This window comes from Humulus lupulus, chromosome 7 (assembly GCF_963169125.1).
Source record: "Humulus lupulus chromosome 7, drHumLupu1.1, whole genome shotgun sequence".
In the NCBI taxonomy this organism is placed as follows: domain Eukaryota; kingdom Viridiplantae; phylum Streptophyta; class Magnoliopsida; order Rosales; family Cannabaceae; genus Humulus; species Humulus lupulus.
This window is the reverse complement of record NC_084799.1, coordinates 95,181,093-95,205,736: the sequence shown is the minus strand read 5'-3', so window position 1 is coordinate 95,205,736 and position 24,644 is coordinate 95,181,093. Positions and strand designations below refer to the sequence as shown.

Here is a 24,644-nt window from a genome sequence, read left to right as displayed (position 1 = left end):
CAAGATGCCAATACTACCCAACTTCACAGGAGGGGAAGATCCTGTATCTCACGTGAACAAGTTTGAGATATAGATGGACATCCAAAAGGTGTTAGATGATGCTCGGTGCAGGATCTTTCCTGTCATTTTATATGAACCTGCTCAGGAGTGGTATTTCAAGTTTCCTCCAGCCAGTATAGTGTCCTGGGAGATGTTCGTAAATGAGTTTTACAGACAGTTCTATGCTGGTCGAATACACCCAACAGAGGCCAATCAACTGGGCAAGATTTGATAGAAGGAGGGAGAAACCCTAAAAGGGTATATCCAGCGATTCATGTGAGTAGCTGATCGGGCCAAAACTATTGGAGATGAGGGAAAGATGATGACGCTCACAGTTGGAGTACGATGCCATTCTCCCCTCTGGAGTAATTTCCAAAAGGATAGAGTCAAGAGCACTCATGAATTTTTGGATCGAGTAGACAAATATATCAAGCTCGAGGAGACTATTGCCAATTAAGGAAAGTCTTCTATGGACGAACAGGGAAAAAAAGAAGACTCCACCAAAGTCTCCAATGGGTTTGGTAAACCCAACGACAACGACAAGAGTAATGGAAAAGATGGGGGAAAAGGGCAAATAACAAATCGACAATATCTGATAGCAAGTGCCCCAAACAGAACAGGTACGAACCAAGGTTCACCAATTACATTGCCCTGGTCGATAGCTGAGCTGAAGTATATCAGGCCAGTCATACCACCGTTCCCTTTAGCCGACCAACCACGATTAGAAAAGATATCTCCAAAAGGGACACGACCAAGTTTTGTCATTTTCACAACGACTATGGCCATGACACCAACGTGTGTAACCAGCTCAAGGACGAGATCGAGTTCTTTATACGACAAGGACATCTAAGGAGGTATGTATGAGCCGGTGGAGGCTCTTAGTAGGAGGCTCAAGGAGGCAACGAGCAGGTGCCTATACGCCAATGCTCGTCACCTCTACAACCAGCTCTAGTTGCTAGTACATTGTTGACCATCTGCAGAGGACCGCATATAGTAGGTGACAGTGGTAAGGCAAGGGAGAGATATGTCAGAGCCCTACGTCATGATTAGGAAATCGAAATCCTGAACGTTGAGGAACGAACTGCGAGCTTTGAACAGTACATTACTCGCTACTTTCATAGTAGTTGATTGTCTGTCTACATATAATGTTGTGATTGGAAGACCCATACTCGTCGATCTGGGAGCTGTAACTACGGTCTTGCATTTGGCCATAAAGTTTCCAACCGACGCAGAAGTTAGGTGCGAGTTGGGAAACTAGAGAGAAGCTAGAGAATGCTACAATTGATCGATCACAAAAGCAAGAAGGGGTGGATCAGGAAGTGGAGCTAAAAAAAGGTTGCTGGTGGTTAATGAAACACAATCCCAATCAGGTGAACAAGTCACCAAATAGGGCATTGCCCAAAGTGAGGTTAGGGACTTAAATCCTCGCTTTGAGGATTTTGAAGAAAACATAGGACCCATGGAGGACCTCGAGGAGGTCCAGTTAGAAGAGAAAGATCCGACTAGGGTTGTGAAAGTTGGTAAAAACTTAGAGACAACAACGAAAAATGAATTGGTGGAGTTTTTGAAGAAACACCAGGAGGTCTTTTCCTGGTCACATAACGATATGATTGGGATAGACCCAGTGGTGATCAGCCATGTCTTGAATGTAGACAAAAACTATCCACCTGTAAAAAAGAAGGCTGATCGACAAAGATAGATCCAAAGCTCTAAAGAAGAGGTCGAGAGGTTAAAGGAAAATGGATTCATTAGGGTAGCATTTTATCAATCTTGGGTCTCTAATCCCGTACTAGTTCCCAAGCCAAATGGTAAGTGGAGGACTTGCGTGGATTTCACAGACCTTAATAAAGCCTACCCGAAGGATTGTTTCCCACTTCCAAGAATCGGCCAGCTTGATGATGCTACATCAGGACATGAAATTTTATCATTCATGGATGCGTTCTCTGGTTATAATCAAATCAGTATGCATCCACCTGATGATGATCACACTAGCTTTCAAACAGATACAAGACTTTACTGCTATAAAGTAATGCCTTTAGGTTTGAAAAACGCTGCTGCGACTTACCAGCGACTAGTCAACCATATGTTAAAAGAACTGATCGACAATAACATGGAAGTCTACATCGACGATATGCTGGTCAAGTCAAAGAAAGGCTAAAGAACACATCAAGGACCTACAAGAATGTTTCAACATCTTGAACAAATATCAGATGAAGCTGAATCCTCTAAAGTGTTCCTTTGGTGTTGGATCAGGGAAATTTTTGGGATTCATAGTAAACTCACGAGGAATCGAAGCTAATCCCAAAAATAATTCAAGCAATAATCGAGATGCAGTCTCCTACCAAAGTGAGAAATATTCAAAGCCTAACCGAAAGAATTGCAGCCCTAAGTAGATTCATATCTAAGTCAACGGACAAGTGTGTTCCATTTTCTAATCTACTCAGAGGCAACACAAATTTTAATGGACAGAGGAGTGCAAGCAGGCTTTTCAAGCGCTAAAAGCCCACATGTCACAACCGCCAATTTTGTCCAAGCTGGTCGAAGGAGAAAATTTATACATCTACTTAGCAATAACAGAGTATGCTACTAGTGTTGTTTTAATCAGAGAGGAAGAAGACTTTAAAAAAGAAGTGTACTACATAAGCAAAAGGCTAATGGGAGCTGAACTACGAAATCCGCCCATAGAGAAGTTGGCTTATTGCTTGATTATGGTGTCTAGAAAGCTGCGACCCTATTTTCAGGCTCCCCCCATCATAGTGCTTACCGACCAACCACTATGGCAAGTCTTACAAAAACCAGAAGCCGTTGGTCGGCTACTAAAATGGGTAGTCGAGTTAGAAAAGTTTGAAATTTCCTATGCACCACGAGTAGCTATAAAAGGAAAAGCCCTAGTGGATTTCGTTGCAAAATCCACCGGACTCCCTGCCAGCGAACCAATGATTGAGACCGATGATCAAAATCAATGCCCTACCTGGAAGCTGTTCGTAGATGGATCTTCCAATGAGAATAATGTAGGGGTAGGGCTGGTTTTAATCACACCTGAGGGATATCGATTTCATTGTGCGATTAGATTCAACTTTATGGCCTCCAATAATGAAGCCAAATATGAGGAGTTGCTCGCAGGATTAAGACTAGCCAAAGATATGGATATAAAGTCAATAGAAATATACAGTGACTCCTAACTAGTAGTTAATCAGATTATGGGAGAATATCAGGCTAGGGGTTTTTAGATGCTTGCTTATTTGAACAAGGCAAATGATTTATTGGCACAGTTTGATAAGTATACTCTCCAGCAAGTTCCTCGCGATCAGAATTCAAATGCCGATGCCTTAGCCAAATTGGCAAGCGCTAAAGATGCTGGCGCTTTGAGCATGGTACCGGTCGAATGTTTGTTGGCACCAAGCATTCAAGTGAAAGAATCCTCGCTAATGGTACAAGTGTCAGACACATGGATGACTCCCATCATTAAATATCTCGAACAAGGAATATTACTAGCAGATATGAATAAGGCGAGGACACTTTATAGACAACCGACTTGATTTATTTTGGTTGATAGAGTCTTATATAGAGAAGGATATTGAATGACTTTACTACAGTGTGTCTCTAAGGAAAAGCTAAGAACTTGATGCAAGAAGTACATGAAGGTTTCTGCGGAGATCACGCTGGGGGCAATGTTTGTGAAAGAAAATTCTACGATAAGGATACTTCTGGCCTACCATGATTGAATACTCTATGGAATTTGTTAAAAAGAATGATAAGTGCCAAAGATTTTCCAAAATACCACGAGCAGCCCCAAATGAGCTTAAACAGATAGAAAGCCCATGGCCATTCACAGTCTGGGGAATTGACTTGATCGTGTCTTTGCCTACGGGAAAAGGGAATGTCAAGTATGCAGTAGTTGCTATTGACTACTTTACTAAGTGGGTCGAAGCTGAGCCACTCACAACAATCACGACCAAGAAAGTATTGGATTTTGTCGTAAAAAACATTATATGTTGATATGGGTTGTTGAAAAAAATTGTCTCAGATAATGGCGCGGAATTTGACAACGACCTTTTCACTGATTTCTGCGAACGACATGGTATTATAAAGAATTTTTCGTCGGTTGCCCACCCACAAGCCAACAGACAGGTTAAAGCTGTTAACAAAAATCTAAAGGACACACTAAAGAAAAGGCTTTAAGAAGCAAATGGGGAATGGCCAGAATTATTGCCAGAATACTCTGGTCGTATAGAACATCTCACTGAATAGTAACAGGCCGTACGCCGTTTTCCTTGGCCAATGGGTATGAATCCATGTTACCCGTTGAGCTAGATACACCATCTCATAGAAGGCTAATATATGACCAGAGCACAAATAACCAATTATTAATGGAGTCTTTGGACTTGGTCAACGAAAGGTGCGAGCAGGCTCAACTTCGAGTTGCAACTTACCAACAAAAGGCCACTTGATATTTTAACTCTAAAGTACGTGAAGGAAAGTTTGACGTGGGAGATTTGGTACTTAGAAGACTTTTTCTCAATACTCGCGACCAGAATGCTGGAGTACTCGACCCCAATTGGGAAGGTCCATATCAAATTGAAGAAATCCTTCAACTAGTCATATATAAACTTGCTCACTTAAATGGAGATCTCGTTCCTCGCTATTGGAATGGAGAACACATGCGCAAGTATTATCAATAAACAGTTCTTTTTAAAGAGTTGGCTAGTATTAATTTTACTTTTTACAAGTTTGTGAACAAGGGCTAGTCAGTTAATGACTGGTCGCTTATAAGTGTAAGATCAATTTTGATCATTGGTACATACACGATTTTGTCCATTCTATTACGAGAAATAAGAGGAACTGTGCATAGCTAGTTATTCTTGCCAATTATTGTATTTATTACAAGTATTTGCTCATTACGTGTGTTTTTTTTTCTATATTATAATTAATTATTTATGAAGTACACGAGCAGTAATGTTTGAATAAGACTTGGTCATGGAAAGTGATCGAGAACCTTGAGCTCCTCGATCACTTGGGGGGCATATAAGATACTAAGCGAGCAAAGCATATCAGTAGCCATATGTAAACACACGAGCAAAATAAGGGAAAGCATATTACGACACTTAGAGTATTTTTTAAAAAATTTAGTTAATTTTGTGAAATCATAATAAAGTGTTATGCTAAGTTCGGTCATACGAGCAGATGTTATAATAGCAATGAAAATATTTTATAATATCACAATGAAATGTCTTTACATCGCAAGCAATTGCTGCTCGGATGTAATTAAAATAATTAAAAGGAAAAAGCTACCTTAGGCAGCAAAATTATCTTAACATCACGAACTATTGTTCGAATGTTTTAATTACATGAATAAAAAAAGTTACTATGCAGCTGGAGGAGGGTCTTGCTGAGACTGCTGGTCGACTGATGTTCCAGCGTCTTCTTCAACACCATCAATGCTTGTCGCCAGAGACATTTTAGAAGAATCTGAGGCATTCTGGGCATTCCTTTCCTCCTCTTGGCAAGCAGCGCACTTCGCGAGTTTAGCTTGTCTCATTTGCTCGGGAAGATAATCGAAATTTGCCTCTGGATTGTTCTTCCAAAACAAGTAAAAGCAGTTAAAGGTAGCTCCTCAAAACCTCTCTAGGGTTTGGGAATTTGTCTCCTCGAGCAGCATAACTTGTTCCTCCAGACTAGTAGCCTCCTTCATGCTAGCCTCTAGATCTTCTTGAAGCTTGGATGCTTCCTTATAGTTAGTCTCTGAAGCTTCTTTAAACTTCTCCTTGGCAGCAACGACTTTGCCAAGCTCTTCTTGTCTCTTCTTCAGCTCCTCAGTTAAATTGGTGACTTTGTCTTCAGCCGCCTTAATCTTCTCCTCGCAGGCTTTGATCTCCTTGGCATGTTTTGCATCGACCTCCTCGGCGCGACGCTAGCTATTGTTCATGGTTAGGATACTCTGCGAATAGTAGAAGAGTGAATTTTTTAGAGCTAATCAAAGGAAATGTTGTTTGACTAAAGCAAAATACAGTAGAAACTTACACTAAGAAGTTCGTTGAACCCACGAGTAAGGACCTAGATGGGTTTCACCACAAGAAGACAGGCAAAGGCCTCTTGGCTGCGACGGTGCTTAGACAATCTCTGCAGCTTGTGGTTTGTTGAGTTATAAGCATTGCTCAATAAATATGCGGCCAGAGATCATTCTGCCTTGTTGGTGGAAGGAGCAGTGAGAGGAGGAGGAGGAGGCGTAGTTGATTTAGACAGAGCAAGAGCTTGAGGGTCCTCTGGTCGAGCTCTTTTTCTGGAGGGCTCTCCACTGCCTTCTCCAGGGTTTTGTCTGCTTGACTTCTTCCTGGTCGGAGGAGCGTCTACGTAGGCCCACATGTCGAAAGCATCATCAGATGGCATGACTACAAAACAAAAACAAATGAGCAGATATGTTAAAAATAGTTTGGCGCAATAAAGGAATAACGTAAAGAGAAATTCTAAGTAGTATACCCGAACTATTATTACTGGTCGTTACATTATCTAGAGAACTACTGCTATACTCACTATCTGCCTCGAAGAAGTCCATGCTAAAACTATTGGTCGTAAATTTAAAGTTGCCATCCCTATCGAATAAATGACAAGGGATGGGCATATTATCTAGGAGTGAGAAATCTTTACCATTCTCGTCTGAAGATTCGATTATAGAGCTAGTGTATCCAAGTAGTTTTTGTTTTCCCCTCCCATGTTGGGTATGTGTATTAGTAGCTCGAGTGCTCAGAGTTGGTTCTCAGATGGTCACTCCCGTTGGTCACCGCCTCTGGGGTTGTGACACATCTTGCTGCTGCTCGGGGATATCTTGTTCGTCAGTGACCTCTCCAGTGGCACTCCCCGTAGTGGATTCCCACACTTCTTGGTGAGGTGCTAAAAGGCCGACCAGCCTTAAATTTCTCTCCGTGACCAACTCCTTAACGCTTTTTTCTATATTGGTCATGCTGGCCAAGGCTAGGGCTCTTATATCCATCTCTGGAGTGGGGTCTGGTCGGTACCATAGACCTAGATGCAGCACAAGACAACTAAGGACAAGGAAAGACGAAAAAATGACTAGTTAAAGGTTGATTAGAGATTAAAAGTTTACCTCCTCGTGTGAAGGCCAGGTTGTCAGCAACTAAGTCGGTTGTAAGGAAGTACTCTTGAAAGTACCTTCCTAAATTGGACTTGTAGGTAACATCACTCAAGAATGTGCGAGCAGATTCCTGCTGGCAAAAGTGGAAGAACCCCGTGTTGTTCTGGTTGGGGTAGGATTTAAGATTGAATAGATAGTTGATCTCATGTGGAGTAGGCATAAGCCATTTTTTGTGGTTGTATAGGATATAGAGTGCTGAAAGTACTCTATATCCTTTGGGTGTTATTTGGAAATGGGTGACCTCAAAATAATTGGCCACCCCTTGGAAAAAATCATGTAAGGGTAAGACTACCCCTGCTTCAATGTGATACCTTGACCAGGCACTGTAGGCACCTCCGGGTATGTTTTCCCTCCGGTTGGGTGTTGATTTGTACAGGGTAATCCCAGAAATCCCATACTTCTTGGGGTATTTTGCCACCATCCTGGTCGATATGACACTAGGGGGGCAATGTACCAGTCTACCTCTGCTCGAGGGCCATCGCGAGGACGAGCTTTGGGCTAAGTGTTTGGTGGTGAAAAGTTTTCAGGTTATGGGTTGTTTGAAGGACCTTCGGCATTGGTTGCCGTCTGGTTAGAAGGTGAATATGTTGTTTTCTTTTTCCTACGAGCAATGTATTTGACACGACCAATGTTCGATTGGTTGTGTGGAGGACTGGTCGTAGGGTTTGATTGTGAAGTCGAAGGCTCAGGAAAATGCAAAGAAGACTGTTCTTGATCCTCGAACAACAATGCAAGAAGATCATCGCCTATTGGTCTCTCATCTCCCTAGGGATCATGCATGAATATCTGAGAAGAGCAAAGGGGAAGTGAGAATCTACGACCAATAGATAGAAGAAAGAGAAAAGCAAGGATAACGTTGCTCGTGTAGAAAAGTTAAGCTTTTATACGACTAGCAACATCCTGATAAAAACACAATAAACATGCGAACAATTTGAAAAAATAGATCAAAAAGTGAATGTGAAAAGAAAAACTTTTCAACTTCGAAAACAGGCAGGAAAAAACCCAGTTTTTCCAAAATACTCAAAATCGAATTTTCACCTCGATTTTGGACCTGAAATCAATATTCCTATATCCCACATTACTTTTTAAACATTGTCTGGTATTATATACTGCCTAAACTCCTTATTCTAGCATACTTATTCTATGTATGTTTGCTTAAACCCAGTTACCCAAAAATTTCTCAGGAACAACAGAAACCTAGTTACGAAAATTCGTGAATAAAGACCAGAATACATGAAAATTTCTACAAAAATGAGAGGGTGGATTCAAAAACTTACTTGGAGTATGGATTGTTGGAGCAATCACAAAGGTTTTGCTCGTAGTTGCTCAAAGATGTCTCGAATCAAACTGGAATCTCTGGGTTTTCTAGAACGTTTGTCTGAGTTCTTGAAGAGAGAGAAGGTTCGGGTAAGAAATGAAAAAGATGAAAAGGCTTATATTTATACTGCTCGGGGCGTTAATAAAAGGTAATGATTGGAATGGGATTTTGATGTACGGGGAATTGTAATAATCGTCAAACATTTCTGGGAAATTCTAATGGTCATAATTACTTGATTTTTCGAAAAAAAAAACTGACAGATGTGACAGGTCAGATTGATTGCTGGTCGAGTAAGTTTATTAAATGCTGATCGCATTAAAATAAAATTGGGGGGCAAATGTTTACCCTAAAGAATACTTACTTGCTGACATGGCAAGATTAGTGTGCACGTGGGTTGTACGTAATTATTTAGTGATTACATCCAGGTCGACCATCGACCAGAAGAGAAGTTTCTCGATGGATTTAAGAAAGATGATGAACAATATGGCAGAAAATGTGGTGACATATGCGACCAGGTCTAGTCGTGGTAACGAAGCCATAGTTCAAATACAGTTATAAGATAGATATTTGTCCCTACTTGTTTTTATGATTTCTGTTATTATTGAAACAAAATGTAGGCATGGCCCATTGGCCAATATGTATGTCCTCGAGTCTATAAATAAGACTCAAGGGAGTCATTGAAAGGGGGAAATAATTTGTATTAAGAGAGAATCAATGTTTTCTATACACGAACTTTTGTATCCTTTTTGGAGCTTGTGAAACTTAGTAAACCCTAGTTTGCTGATCCCAGATTTCATAATACATCAATAAAAACACTAAGTGGAAGTAAGTTATTACCAATATCTAGGGCCAAACCACTATAATACCCTGTGTCATTTAGTTATTGCATTCAGCTTACAAATCTTTATCGTTTTGGTGACTCCGTGTCATTGGCCAAATCATCAGTCAACATCTATCATTTCCCCTAGATACGGGTGTCTTCCCTCAACATGTAGCTGGCACAGGACACCCTCTCATTCCCTTCCATTCTCATGAAATTCAGGATGGAAGAAGTCATATTCATCCACTGCTCTGCCCGCAGTGGGTATGGATCGCCCTCAAAGGTGGGAGGGTGTTACTTTCTGAACCTCTCGTATAAAGGTTCCCACTTGTTTTCCATCACAGGCTAGTCTAGCACTGGCGCCACAACTTGTGGAATCTGCAACCAAATACCTCGAGGAGGGGCCTGTTGCCTCAATTCTCAGAGCACCTGTTCTGTTCAGTTAAGTCTTGCTCCCATTTCGACAAACAGCTGTTGCCAGTTCAGTGGGGCAGGTGGAGGGTCCTGACCCTGGTTTTCATCTTTGGCCACATTGCCGCAAAGTCTAACTGATCGCCGATGCATAACTTCAATTTGCTTGCAATCAATGACACCGCACATCAGGCATTATAACAACTTCCAAAAAAAAAAAAACATCTCCCAATCCCATCAATCAGTCACAAACATCAATTCACACCACATGCACATAACATAAGCATATAGCAATCAAAAGGCCGTGCCCTGGCATGCATATATATACACATTCCTCATGCAGTATCTATAATATTCAAGCAAACAGGGTAGCTTAAACAAGCAGTTAAACACATAGTTCATTTAATACTAACCAACCCTGAGTCAAGCTTGTCACTGGCAGCAAATGTACATGTTCGGTCGATCTCCAAGAACCATAAACCTTGGCACGCTTTGATACCAAGTTGTAACATCCTACTACCTTAGAGTCGTTACCATGTGATTTATAAATGTTCCATTAGCTCGCTAACAAAGGTTTTAGGTTGAAAAATGTGATTAAATTGAAATAAAAACTCAATTGATATCATTAATTATAAAAGATTTGGACATTCATTAAAATCGTAAAAGTTATACATTTGGGATCCCAAAATACTGTTTGAAAATGTATTAAACCTCAACAATGTGAATACAATGGACCTAAGCGACAAAATCAACCATCTCTAGTAAATTCTTCAAACAACCCCGGCATGGCAGCCAGGTAGGCCGAACATGTATATGCCGCTCCACGCTCTCCAACTCATGGTTGGTCAACCTTTCCCTTGCCCTTACCTGCACAATAGAGCACCCGTGATCTAAGGCCCAACAATAAAACTCAACACATAATATATCATAATTTAATCAAACAATACACAACTTAAACAAACAACATATTAAACATATAGTGACCTATGCGGACCCAGGTGCTTTACTAGGCATTGGGTTCACGGTCTTCACCGAGCGGGTGGAAACAACACACTTAGAGGGTTTCACCCTAGCGGCCTACATTCAGCATGCTTTTGTCTTTCCCGGCCTTCACCGTCGTAGGCCTTTGCCGTTATTGTCCTTTGCCGTTCTCGGCCTCCGCTGTTCATTCATAATCATGCGCAACATGGCATAGAATTTACAAGTATTCACACATATACTAAACACAAATAATTGGCCCATGCCCTGAAACACAAATAATAGGGCCATGCCTTGCTCTGCGGGCACAAATAGTTTTCTTACCTATGTCTCGAGCTAATAGATTAATGCAATCCTAAGCACGATCCCCTAAACCAGAGTGTTGATGTAAAACCTAGTCACAATGCCATAATAAATAGATATCCATCAACCCCTAACCAATTAAGAAATTCATATTAAAATGATAGCCTTCCGGACCTTGAATTCTACTAAACCGGGTAGTAGAATCCTTCTCGAGCCTTAACATTTGCGTTCTCGAGCTCAAAACCTTCAATTGGCCAACATTTCTTATTTGAGACACGGCCCAGCTCTTAAGGGCCACATCGCCACAAGTTAGAGAGTCTTGGGCTCTCATCAAAGGGACACGGGCTGCGACACACCTCAGCCTGCGCCGCGGTGCCTGGGAAAAAATTTGAGGCCCCCAAGCCTCTGAGTTCATGCGGGTCGCGGTGCCTGAAAAACACGACCGTGACTCGAGCCCCAAAACCCAGAAATCCACGCATTTCCACTATGTTTTCCCTAATCCTAACTCACGAAATCACTCCCAATTCAACCCCTATACTCAAAATTAAACCCTGAATTAATATCTAGGCAACTTAGTTAGTATAAGCACTTTAAACATCAACTCATAATCTCATTAAAACCTCGAAAATCAAAGCAAAGCTTACACCTGAGAAAAGCTTAAGAAATTACAGTAGAACTTAAGAATTTAATACTAGAGTTCCGTCTCCAATTATAAATCCCCTCGCTCAATCGAGGATTTCAAACACTGATCATCCGTCTGTTACTTTTCACCACATCTGTGTCTCAACGTTAACCTTTCTCACTAATACCCAAGACTTAAGCATCTTATGATATCCATAACTGTCAACTTAATGCTCCAAGTGTATCAACTGTGTTCATTCTTTCTTCTCCTGCAAGGTTCGATCCAACCTCGCGCCAGATGCGCCTGGGCGTGCATAATCCGTGATGCACCCCTACAAGTCCATGTCCTCATCATAGATCAAGTCCTTTATGCCATCACTCTTTACTTAATCATAACACACACAAATTCCATCATCGTCCGTAACCAATCAAATCTTACCTTGTCTTCTGAATTTCTTTCTGATTTGACACCACTCAATCCGTCTAACCTCAAGTTTTACTATTCTCCTCATCTCTGATGTAGTCGTCTCCGGAGGTGCTTGTGCAATAGATGACACGCTTACCAGTCTTGTTATGCCTTCAATTCTTCAGACGTTTTTCATTAGCTTCTTTGCGACTTCAGATCAAATCTTCTCACACCTGTCCTTTCTTCTTGCAGCTGTAATCTGAGAACTCATGACGACAACCAACTAACACTCTGTAGAACCTTACCTGAGACTCTGCCTTCTGGGTACTAACGTCTTCCGCATAGTCATTTGCTCACCATTTCCGTCTGGGAGCAATCCACATGCACTGCTCGTGAGCTTGAAGGGGACTTGCCCACACCGTTCAGGCATTCACTGTCTAAAGAACTTACCTGTGCTACTGTAGCTTGAACCATTCCAGAATCTTTGTTACCAACTCCTCACACTCTAGCCGGCGCAAACTAGACAATCCACGAAATGTCTCTATCCTTGGTTTCCAACTGGCAATAACCAGGTCGTAGATCAACTCTTGGGGACATCGTCCCCTCTTGTATCCAACATTGTACTTTTCGTCCTAACCCGACGATACTAGCAATCCTCGCAGTATAACACACTAGCTACACCATGCTCAGATTCCTTCGATTGCTCCAATAGACTTTCTGTCGGCCAAAACCGTCTTCTACAACATCCCTTATACCAATCCTATCTGTAGTCTGACCTTGAAGTATTCCCTAAATCTTTCTTTGCATACCCACATAACTTTCCCACTGGTCAGCTCTGCCTCCTTTACGTACTCCAGATGATATTCTCAACAATCCATCTGCCAGAGTTTCTAATTCCTTCTCAATAAGTATAACTGTCCTCGGCCTCCCAAATGGCACCTTTGAGGCAACTTCTCTATGTCCATCTCCCTCTCGGAACATTCTCAACACCGAGCCCTTCCAGTTCGTTACATGTCCAAAGCATAAGCTCGTCAGTTAAATACTCATCCTTGAGGACTCAGCCTCGAACCTCGAATGTATCGATGCATTCCAGTTCTCCATTTCCCGCACCATGGGAAATCCATCCTAACATCTCGAGTCATTCTTCGTAGAAGTCATGTCCTCACCTGACCTCCTCTCAGGTGGCATCCTCTTCCTCATGTGCATACCAATTAACCTCCTGGTTCCTGTCGCCATCTCGATAACTACCTTTTCGATCAGGCTTCTTTCCAATCTCAATCTAGGTGCCCAAGCACTGTTTGGAGTCCTTTTTACCTCAACATTGAAAATCCGACCTCGCTGCGTTCTATCAACAAAAGTACCGTCTTATCAGTCAGACTTTTCCCCTTTTTCTTGGCAATCCAGAAGCCACAACACTATCCGGGGTTCTTTCAACTTGACTATCACAATTCTCTCTTTACTAACTCCATCAAAGGAAGCACTGCCCTTGCGGCTCTAGCACTCATGCTCTATACATCAACCATCAGTTCCTCAAACAATATGGCCCTCTCCGCCATCCACATGCAGACAAAACTCTTTCCTCAAAGCAACCCAAATGCCTTAGACTATTCCAGATCTCATGTCCTTAAATGGGTCGCCACCAATTCCAGATACATCCATCTGTATAAATTTCTGAAATGAACTATCCAATTCACCAACCCATTGATCTACGCTGTCGTTACCCCTAACAGTCCAAACCAGACTTAAACATTTGCCCGTCTCCACGGTTCTAATCATGTCTTTAAAATCTCTTCTAACCATTCATCATCTAGGTTCTTTCCAACCCATTAAGCCAGTACCTCAGCCCGAGTACCAATTCCAGGCATCCCTCTGCCTCAACATTTAACATAACCCTCTAATCAGGATCTCTCATCCTCTTAACCATGGGTGGAATTAACTCTGCCCGTCTATTGATAAATCCCTTATCTGACTATACTTCACAGTAAACCAACACTTGTAACCTTATTGTTAAAACATCGAAATCAGCTATTTCCCCAGAGAAATCCGCTGTTCACTTATCCCATCTCGACTAACAAACTCCACAGCTTACCCACACACTAGTGACCCTCTGTTGCTGCTTCCAGGGATAACTGGAGGTCTCCACTCCAACTTATATCTAGAAACCCCCCTTTTTAACAAAATATCAGATCTCCAACCCTTCTAGGGACCAACAACTCGAGTTCATCTGCCAAAGCTGACCAGACTCCTGAACTCTGTGGTTCCTACTCTGAACCAAACCGCATCCAGATCCAAATATCCACAGATGTCATGCACACACAAGCATAATTAGGCCAAATCCACAATGTCACACATTTAGCTACCAGATTTAACATCACTAAGTATATCCAGGTCTCAACATGCTTCATACAAGCAAATAAACGGATATAACTTATGAATTTAATTCAGAAAATTAACCACATACACTCAATATGTAAACCATTATGCCAATATTCATCCATATGCATAATAGTATTATTCAGCATGCATCAATCTCAACATGCAATAATCAAGGGCTCAGCCCAACAGTATCTCCTGCATATGTCAACTCATTTCTCATGCTCCATATAGATAACCAGGCAAACAGGGCAATCAAACATATATTCAAGCATATTAATCATTCATACCAACCAACCCTGAGTCGAGCTTGTCACTGACAGCGAGCGTACATGTTCGGTCGATCTCCAGAACCAATAAACCTTGGCTCGCTCTGATACCAAGTTGTAACGCCCTACTTCCTTAGAGCCGTTACTAAGTGAGTTTTAAGACAAAACAGTGTGCAATGAACTCGCTAACCGAGGTTTTGAAACAAAAGTGTGACTAATTAAAAGTTAGGGCTGTAATCTTTGAAAATGCGACGTTTCAAAAAAAAAACCTCTAGTATTAAACACTTGGGATCCCAAAATAAGGTTTGAAAACTATTTGCATATTGAAATAAGTTTACAGTTGTTTAATCATAAAATCATAGATTATTACAGCCATTTTCGAATAAACCCCCAACCAAAGCAGTCGGGCAGGCCAAACATGTACGCGTCGCTTCACGCTCTCCGTACTCATGGTTGGTTGACTCAGTCTTTGCCCTACCTGCAACACGGAGCACCCGTGAGCCGAAGCCCAGCAAGAAAACTCATGCAGAACATAACATATGCAATGTATACAGTTTATCATAACAGATAATCCACAAATAAACAAGTCAACCATTAGACTAAGCAAACACGGCCATGCCGCCCCAGAGCCTTACCGAAGCCTGGGGTATCGGTTCTCACCACGAGGATAACTCATGTATCCCTTGGGTCCCACCTTGAATATAGCATAACACATGTATCCACCGGGCCCCGCCCTGACTATAGCATCCCATGTGCTAGGTGTTACTTTCGGCCCCACGGCCGCCTCGGCCTACGCCGTACTCGGCCCTTGCTGTTCATTTCATCATAATCACACATATAGTACATTCGAAATAACCATTCACACACATCACGGTTCATTTAAGGTTAACATTTACACATAATACAATCCGGGGCCATGCCCTACAATCACACAGTGGGGCCATGCCCTATTATCGGGTGTTATGGTTTTCTTACCTTAATTCCAAATGCTTTAAATAGAAAAGTGACGGCCCCCGAGCACGATCCACTTCCCGAGCATTAGCTTAACACCTAGTCACAACCAAGATAATGGATACCAATAAGATTAATCTCAAATGAGTTTCTAAACCAAGTTCTAGTCCCCGGAACATTGAACTTCACCAAAAATATAAAAAGATTCAATCCCGAGCACCCGAGGTTAAATTCCCAAGCCTAAATTCTCAAAATCCCAAAATTCCTTAAGCGCCGCGGCATGGCCCCCAAACAGGGCCGAAAAAATGCCCAGAAACAGGTAAGGGCCGCGGCCCTACAAGGACCATGCCGCGGCCCGCCCTCCATCCTCAGCGCATCATAGCCTTCAAGGGCCGCGGCCCTCCAAGAACCATGCCGCGACCCGACCCTTCGAACCCAGAAAAACCCACCATTTTCAAGCTTAAAACCTCACCTTAAGCCATCCCAAAGCACCCAATTCAAAACCAATTAATAATCAGAACATTAGGATGGTTTAAACAACACAATTCCACCAAAAATCCAACCTAACACTCACCAAGATCCCAATTCCAAATTTCTGAAATTTCAAACCTAAAACTCAAAACCAACCATGGAAATTCTCAATTTCAACCATCAAACTTTAATTTAAACCTTACCTCAGTTGTAGAATCGTTTCCCAAAGGATCCCATGACCTATCTTCAAAGTTTCAAGCCTCAAACTCCACCTTGAATATCAAAATCCATAAACATTCACAACCCAACAAAATCTCAGAATTTAACTTGAGAAAAGAATCAATTGCTTACCTTTACCCTGATTTGTTCTTGATTAACTCTTGAGCTAAACCTCCAAATCCCACCATCAATTTTCAGAAATTCAAGCTTGATTTCTCCTAAGATTTCTGTGGATTCATGAAAGAAAGAGGAAAGAAAGAAGAAGAAGAGAGGGTGGAGGCTGGGTCGGTTTCTCTAAGTCTCCAAATGGTTTATTTGTTTTGTTTTTATAACTTAAGCTGGTTACCTCAAGGTTCGGGGTACCAAAATATCCCCGAGGCAAAAATGGTAAAATCCCCCAGTATTCCCGCCTAGACATCCTAACCTCAAATATATCTCCAATTATTTATTTTCATAACCCAATATCAAAAATACTCCTTGACTTGTCCAAAGTCAATCATAATGCCCCGTTGTGACTATTCCCCGCTATCCAGCTCTAGGATCGCCTCGTGCCGAAAGTTACAAATCACGGATATACCCACATACCACTGTGGTCTCAACAATCATCACATATTAATACAGTTATGCCCAACATGGCCAAAATTACAATTATGCCCTTCTAACACAATCCGGGCCTACATGCATACTAATATACATAGTCATGCATCTCAAATAATCAAATAGTCACATAACACGCTTTAAATCATAACCATGCATTTAACTCATAAAATCACACATAAATCCCAACATGCCCTCCTGGCACACTAATCAAGGCCCTTAAGCCTTATTAGCGATTTTGGGTCGTTACAGTTATCAGGCCGCAGTGCTCAACTATGCAGAAAACCCAAAAATTCATGCACATACGCGGTGGCATAGCCTGCCAAGCACCGTGATGCTAAGGTGGCTTAGGGCAGGGATGTTCATTTGGGCCACGGTGCTCCAAGAACAGCGCCATGGCGCGACCCTACAAATTCAAAAACCAACAATTCCAGAAATCACAAACCTATCCAAAATCATCCCAAACCACGATTTTAACAAATTTAGACCATAATAATGGTCTCAGAAGCCCAGACACACAATAAACAATAAAAAATCTAACTGAAACTCAACCTCCAAGTAATTCTTTCAAAACTTTTAAAAACTAAACCAAAGCTTAAAGAAAAACTGAGTTACCTCTGTCAAGGAAGATTCCTAGTTGTTCCCCTAGCTTGACAGATTCTAAACTTCTCAAAACAAATCTAAATTCCCACCAAGCCTTGTTTTTTTTTTTTTTTCAAGACTTTCTTCAAAAACTGACTAACCACACATGCACAAGGGAGAGAAGGAGAGTAACGAGAGAGAGAGAGAGAGAGAGAGAGAGAGAGAGAGAGAGATAACAATGTTTTATTTTAAATTTTGGTTATGCGTTAATAAACTCAGCTATCTCAAGTTAAACCCATGGTCCGAAAGACTAAATCGCCTCTAATACAACACTTCCCTCTCAAAGCCCAATAAGGGAATAATCGTTATTTTACACTCCCATCTCGCATTACACTTAAAATTCCCAATAATTCCCGCCAAACACGGAATATCACTATTTTTCCTAAATTACGACTCATCTAGTGAGTCATGGCAACTCACCGAATTACTGAAATATCCCTTGGCTCACCTCAAGATGGGTATAAATCCCCTCGATCTGAGCTATCTTGCTCAAAAGAATCGACTCCTGGCGAATATCTCAAATATATCCACATAATAATGTTGTATCGATCTTATAATTACAATAATACCCTCAACATGTCAAAATTACAAATATGCCCCTTTAAAGAAAAGTGGGTTTATTTCGCACATTTAATACACTTAAACATAATAAGTCATATAATAATGTAACCCAAGCAATGCACATAATCACATATATATCCAATTAATTCACATATACTCATAATATTCCAATATTGCCCTCGTGGACCCCTAATCAAGCCACTAAAGCCTTATTAGGAATTTTGGGATGTTACACTTCCTCTCACCCATTTCATCCCAATGGATGGGTGATCTACACTTCCTACCATATTAATGAGTTACATTCACTTTGACTTATATTAATCAAGAAAGTTCCAGACTCAAGATTAAGAAGAACAAGGTTCAACTGAGTTTCCTAAGCATGAGAGAGAACACAATTCAATAGGGTTTTGTATGTAAAGTGTGTATTCAGCTTATGAATATAATGGCGGTGAGAGATCCCTATTTATAGAGTTTCTTAGTGAGTTATGGGCCCTACAAAATGATCGAGGCCCTACACATATAGTGTGGGATTGTTACAACTGATTACATATTCAAATAATACTAGAAAAATACATTCAAATAACAGTTACATAAATATCTTGTGATATTTCGTGATATCTCTTAAATTTTGGAACATTCTATTTGAATGACATGTTCTTCAAGCAAGACTTCCTTTGAGCAGCTTCATAAGGTAGTTGTGCATTCGACCAGCCTCATTCCCCTCGAGCAGCAAGCTTAGTTGGTCTTTAATCTTTTGCAAAGCAAACTGCTACCTTCATGCTGATGAGGCCTACACGAGCAGTTGACTTATCTCAAAAAGCTCTAAGGAGTTTTAATGTTTCAACATACATCTCTATGTATTAGCTAAACGATTATGTGATTTTTGAGCCTTTATTAGAGAAATGTCTTTTGGTTAACTTTAATTAATAGGCTATATAAACAGGGAGAGAACTAATGAATGGTTTCAATAAAAGACTGTCATTTATTTGTTTTATGTGTCTAATTAAATACAAGCCAAACCCAAAAAATAATGCACATATATGTTTCACTTAATTGTGGTTGTAATACTATGTCTTATTTATTAAATCTATGATTTGCACTATAATGAATAATTCATAACTATCATTTATACTCATTGATGAAATAGGTGGAACAAATATATTTAAAAAATAACAACTTAATTTATTATTCAAAAGAAATATCAAATTTGTTCACTCATCAAATAAAGGAATCTAAAATATAGTTCCTAGATAGAATTCTAGAACTAATTTTAAAGAAACAAACTTAATACAAAGTTGAAAATATAAAAAAAAGACTAAATTCCATGCAAGTTATTTCTTGGTTTACCATTCTGCAATCATTTTCTTGTTTCTCTTTCACATTTTTTTCTTTTCATGAATAATGTGTTCCTGAAAACAAGAAAAAAATATGGTTTGTAGCATAAAAATTTGAATAAACTATTCAAATATATTAAAAAGAGATGAGCAAATCATATTTACCCTTTATTCTTGCAAACTTCTAAAGTGATCAAAAGAATCTCGTTTGATCCTTTCCCATATCTCGTATGTAGATCTAAGGTTCACATATCTCGATTTAATATTGTCAGGCATAGTCTTTAGTATGCAATGACGAGCCAAATAATCAGATCTCATCCAATCCTCATATTTTCGATGACTATCATAATCAGATAAAGTTGATGGCTCATCTAGATGCACATCAATGATTGCATCATTCACTTTTAGTTTGTTCAGAATTATGTGTATGTTTCTGTACCATCATTAAGCTCGTTGAAGTCCAAATGAAAAGTACTTAGGTAGCTGTCATAAGGATTCACTGGTTCTTTCACATTTTGAGGTTCTTGATCAGGATTAGGAGAATTAACCATTGTTCCTGGAAATAAATAAATAAATATAATGAATTAAAAAAAATACCAGATTTTAATTGAAAAAGTAAACATGATGCATAAATGCAACATATAAAAACACATAAAAATATATACTAATCCACAATAAATTAATTTGAAAATTAATGAACTGCCTTGGAGTAGGTCAGACTAACTTCAAATTAATTTTGACACAAATCTAAATTTCATAAGTGAAAACTTAAAAATGCCTTTTTCTCTTTTGACTTATGAACTACCGCTAGTTTGGTCAAGATGCACTAGTCGTGCTCGATAGCCTAGATACACCTTCGAAGTGTAACCCATTATTTTCAATCAATGACTTAACTCAAGAGTGTGCCTTAGGGTCAGTCAAACTTGAAATACATCACTAATTATATTCTCATAAGAGAAGTCAACCTTGAGATAAAATAAACATATTCGGAAGCCTTTCCTTTGGGAGGTCGCAAACGGAGGTGACACGAGGCCCTTCTTGTACCTCTCGGTGTTCAACCAATAATAGAGACCATGAGACTTATTGTCATAACTCCCTCTCCCACTCACTATTTTGAAAAGTGTGTTTTTAACAAAATTAAATTTTTTTTAATTTAGTTGTAAAAATAAATTTAATTATTTTTACCAAATGATATTCTAATAATTACTAATCCAATTAAGCAAAACACTAAAATTGTGCCCTTAATTCTAATTTGAATTTTGATTTAACTAAGAGAATATCATTTTTATTTTAATAAAACATTTTTTATCAAAACAACAAATTAAACAACTTTAATTTTGATTTACCATCTTAACTAATGAAGACTAAGTTTATTATTTCATGAATTATCATATATAAACATATAATAAAATATAGGACGTTTCTAATAGCATGTTTCTACACGAATGTAATGCATGCTAATTGCATACTATGTGGGTATATGAATGACATGTTATAATGCATGACAAAATATCAAACATTTTAATCACATTCGAACATTTATAATAAGTAAATAAAAGCGGGTTGGTAACTTTTCGGTATTTCTAGAAAAATTACAACACTTGCAAAAAATACATGAAAATGTAACCTAGACTATTAAAGGCCTAATGAAGAGCACTTTGATCTTAAACCTTGAGATGTAGTCTTCTTGAGCCAATGTCACCCTTTTCCATATCCATTTTGAATTATACAACTTTTTAAATATTTTAAACATACTTTTAAAATAATTAAACTTTGAGTTTTAACACCAAAATAGTTTCTAAGGCCCAATTTGAATTTGGGTAATTTAATTCAAAATTAAAATTCAAGATAATTTTAATTTTTGATATTTTAATTAAACCAGTTTTAATTATGGAATAGAACAATTAAACATTTTTAATTAAGAAAAATAATCAATATTATTTAAATTAAAGAAATTTCCAAATTAAAACCATTTTAATTCAATTTATAATGTATAATTAAATGAATAACTAAAACAATTACGGTAACTACACATTAGGGTTTGTAAGATACAAACCCTACGTGTGTACCATTAAGATGCGGCGGCAGCAAGGAGGTTTGGCAGTGAAGGAGGCCACAGATGGGGTGGAGGCTGGCGTGGGTGCAATGATCTAATAGTAATATAAAAACATCATAATGATGATAGGAATTAATTTAGGTAAATATCTAACTTACCAAATTTAAAATATTTATTTTCAAATTATTAATTAATTATATAAATAGAATAAAAACTACATATATACAATATATGTACACTATTACATGCATGGCACAGTCCCTGGACTATGTCATGCGTGAATAGTAGTGTAGTACATTATTAAAGAATAAAATGTCCATTGATATAATCATTACATACAACATTAATCCTCTATTAATGGTTCATAATTAAAATGGAGTAAAATTACCGTTCTACCCTTTTAGCTATATCTTGTTCCTAGAGTACCACTGACTTTACTAGTAATGGTTGTGTTACAACAAGTTTTGCGACGTGACCACTCATAACCTTTTCAGTTCCAAAACTCAACCCAATAGGGAACCATTATTCAATCTATAAGAAGGTATAGATTCCATATCTGTTAAACTATGTCCCCAACCATATATATCATTGAGTCCCCAAAACAATTGTTCTTAGCCTAATCATTCTGACAAACCTTAGTGCATGAATCAAATGATCAGATGACAAACCTTAGTGCAAGATTAAGATTATCGTGTATATGATCATCGTTTGATGTGTTAGATTAATACTATGAAACGATGTTTAAACAAGTATTAACAAATCACATCCGGTCCAGTTCTATATATCACTATATATAAAGTTCCTTCACTAAAGTGTCCTACTACACTAGTGACCCAGATCTAGGTCACTTGTATTCATAATACTAGCGAACCGTACTAGAAAAAATTAATCTAAAGGTTCCATAACTTTATTTTACTACAAAATATTTTAAGTTTATTATCTTAATCTCAATCCTCTCATACCAATATGAGATTAAAACCACATAGATAAACTCTAGAATTTTCTTATATTTACTTAATATTATCAACATAATATCGGACATAGTCTATATATATAATAATTCAATTTAATTATTTATTTCATTTAAAATATTTGTCAACAATAATTGCTTTAAGGGCACTATTCCCAACAACTAAATGCCATGTGTTCTTTTCATTTAAAATATTTGTCAACAACAATTTTTGGTTAAACAATTTCCCCTATGTTTATCTTAGTGCGACCAGCAGTGGATAAACTTGCATGCTTCGACCACGCTGGCCCTTTTCAAATTCTGACACACTAAAAATTGCAGTACCATCTTGGCATCTTCTTAGTAAGGCAACTGACGAATTTGTTCTCAAAGCAATCTGACACCACGTTCGAGGCAGCAATGATGGTGCATTTTTGGAAAAATGAGGCAACGTTTCTTTTACCAAGGCAGCTAATGTCACATCATCTCCAAAATTCATCATGAATTTTCTTTGATGACGTTAGCTGCTCACACGCGAGCCATGAGGCTATAAATAGTCTTGCATCTTCCTCCTCATTTTTTACCTTCTTTAGGATTTCTCAAGCATTTCTCTCTCAAAACCGAAGCCTTTTTCTTCAATTTCTTGTTCACCAACCCCTTCATCCTCAAGACCTTTCTTTAAAATCACTACAAAATTAAGTTTTTGATCTCTTACTCATGTTTGATTTGCTTTGTAAGTTTCCTCAGTGCATTTACGATGATTTTGAAAATTTCCATTGTTTGTGGTCTTGGTGTTCTTGAGCAAACTGTAGAAAATTTTGCATTTTTTCTTGTAAAAATCGTTGATTTTTTCGGGAAATGCCTGTTTGGGGAAAATGAATACTAGGAAAATCTAAAAAAACCAACTAGAATTTTGATTGGTAATTTCTAGAAAAAAATGGTGGGGATTTTCCCCCAAAAAGGTAAGTGAAAGGTTTTGTTAAAAAAACTTTTTAACTGCCTTTTGGATCCATATTGAACCTTGCTCAAATATATCATTGTATTTATTCGAGCAGCACACTGCATAGGCACACATACGCTGGTCGAATAACTCGCTTCACCTTTACTTGTTACCAGATATATGACACAATCACTAGGGAAGTGATTATTCAATAAACCTTGATTTACTCCAAACGCTGGTCATTGAAGTGGAACAAACCCGACCATACATTGATCTCAACCGTGATATTCCTTAACCTCCTGATCGATCTAGTGAGCAATCTTAGCAATATGAATTTAAATTTCTCCCCAACAATGAATATCGCAGTAAGGTTGAAAAATTACACCAAGTAATAAGGATATTCCTTCCAAAAAATTGGACTTATGTTGTCCACCTTGAATCTGTTGATTCCCTCCTGGTCGAAATCCTGACCAATGGGAGGACAACAGACAGGTCTGTGTTTGTTGGAGAGGATGTAAATGTTGCATTTCGCTCTTCAGATATGGCCAGAGTAAAGCCAGCTACGAGGAAGCGAGCAGCTGCAGATTCTAATGTCATAAGGAAAGCGAGTAACGAGCTTAATGAGCAGCAACAGCAAAAACAATAACAACGACGACGACAGCAACACAAACAACTACAACAACAACCACAATAACAGAGGCCGACGAGCAGCCTGTAGTTGTACCAGCTGTGGAGACCCTCCTTGTGTTGGTCCAAGAAAAAAGCTTGTAACCAAGCAGACCAAGCGAGACCCTCCTGCCCCAACTTCTTCGGTTGCACCAAGCCAGATTCCTCCAGCCACCAGTCTGCTCCTGCGAGCACTTCCTCTATAGCCTCGGTAGTTAACCATAAAACGCTTCTAAAAATAGTGGAAAGCGAAGTCCTTAACCGAGGCTATCTGCACTAACATCTAGAAGCTCGCTCAGCATCGCTTGAGTGTTGAGGCCTTCACCGCCCTCAAGGGGGTGGCTGTTTACCAAGCCTTTGGCTGGGCTATGTCAGAGATCTTGTCGGTAAACACCTCTTTATTATTTAAAAAGATATACATATTTATACAAGTCTTCTACTTGATTCTAGCCTCATCATTTTTTTAGAGTATGATGACACTGGCTCATACCCGTCCTAGAGCAAAAAAGTTTGCTGATGCGCTTACAAAATCAAGGACCACTGTGAAAAAATTTAAAGAGGCCAACAAAA

General features: G+C 39.2%; 1 protein-coding gene across 1 annotated transcript; it reads right to left on the bottom strand.

Moving 5' to 3' along the window:
* Positions 1 to 5,404: 5,404 nt before the first annotated feature.
* LOC133791988 (actin cytoskeleton-regulatory complex protein PAN1-like) lies at positions 5,405 to 6,592 on the bottom strand. Its single transcript, XM_062229896.1, has 4 exons — positions 6,532 to 6,592; positions 6,226 to 6,428; positions 5,702 to 5,950; positions 5,405 to 5,617 (listed from the first exon to the last, which is right to left on the bottom strand). Exons 1-4 carry the CDS (start codon positions 6,590 to 6,592, stop codon positions 5,405 to 5,407), a joined length of 726 nt encoding a protein of 241 aa, XP_062085880.1.
* Between the last annotated feature and the right edge of the window lie 18,052 nt (positions 6,593 to 24,644).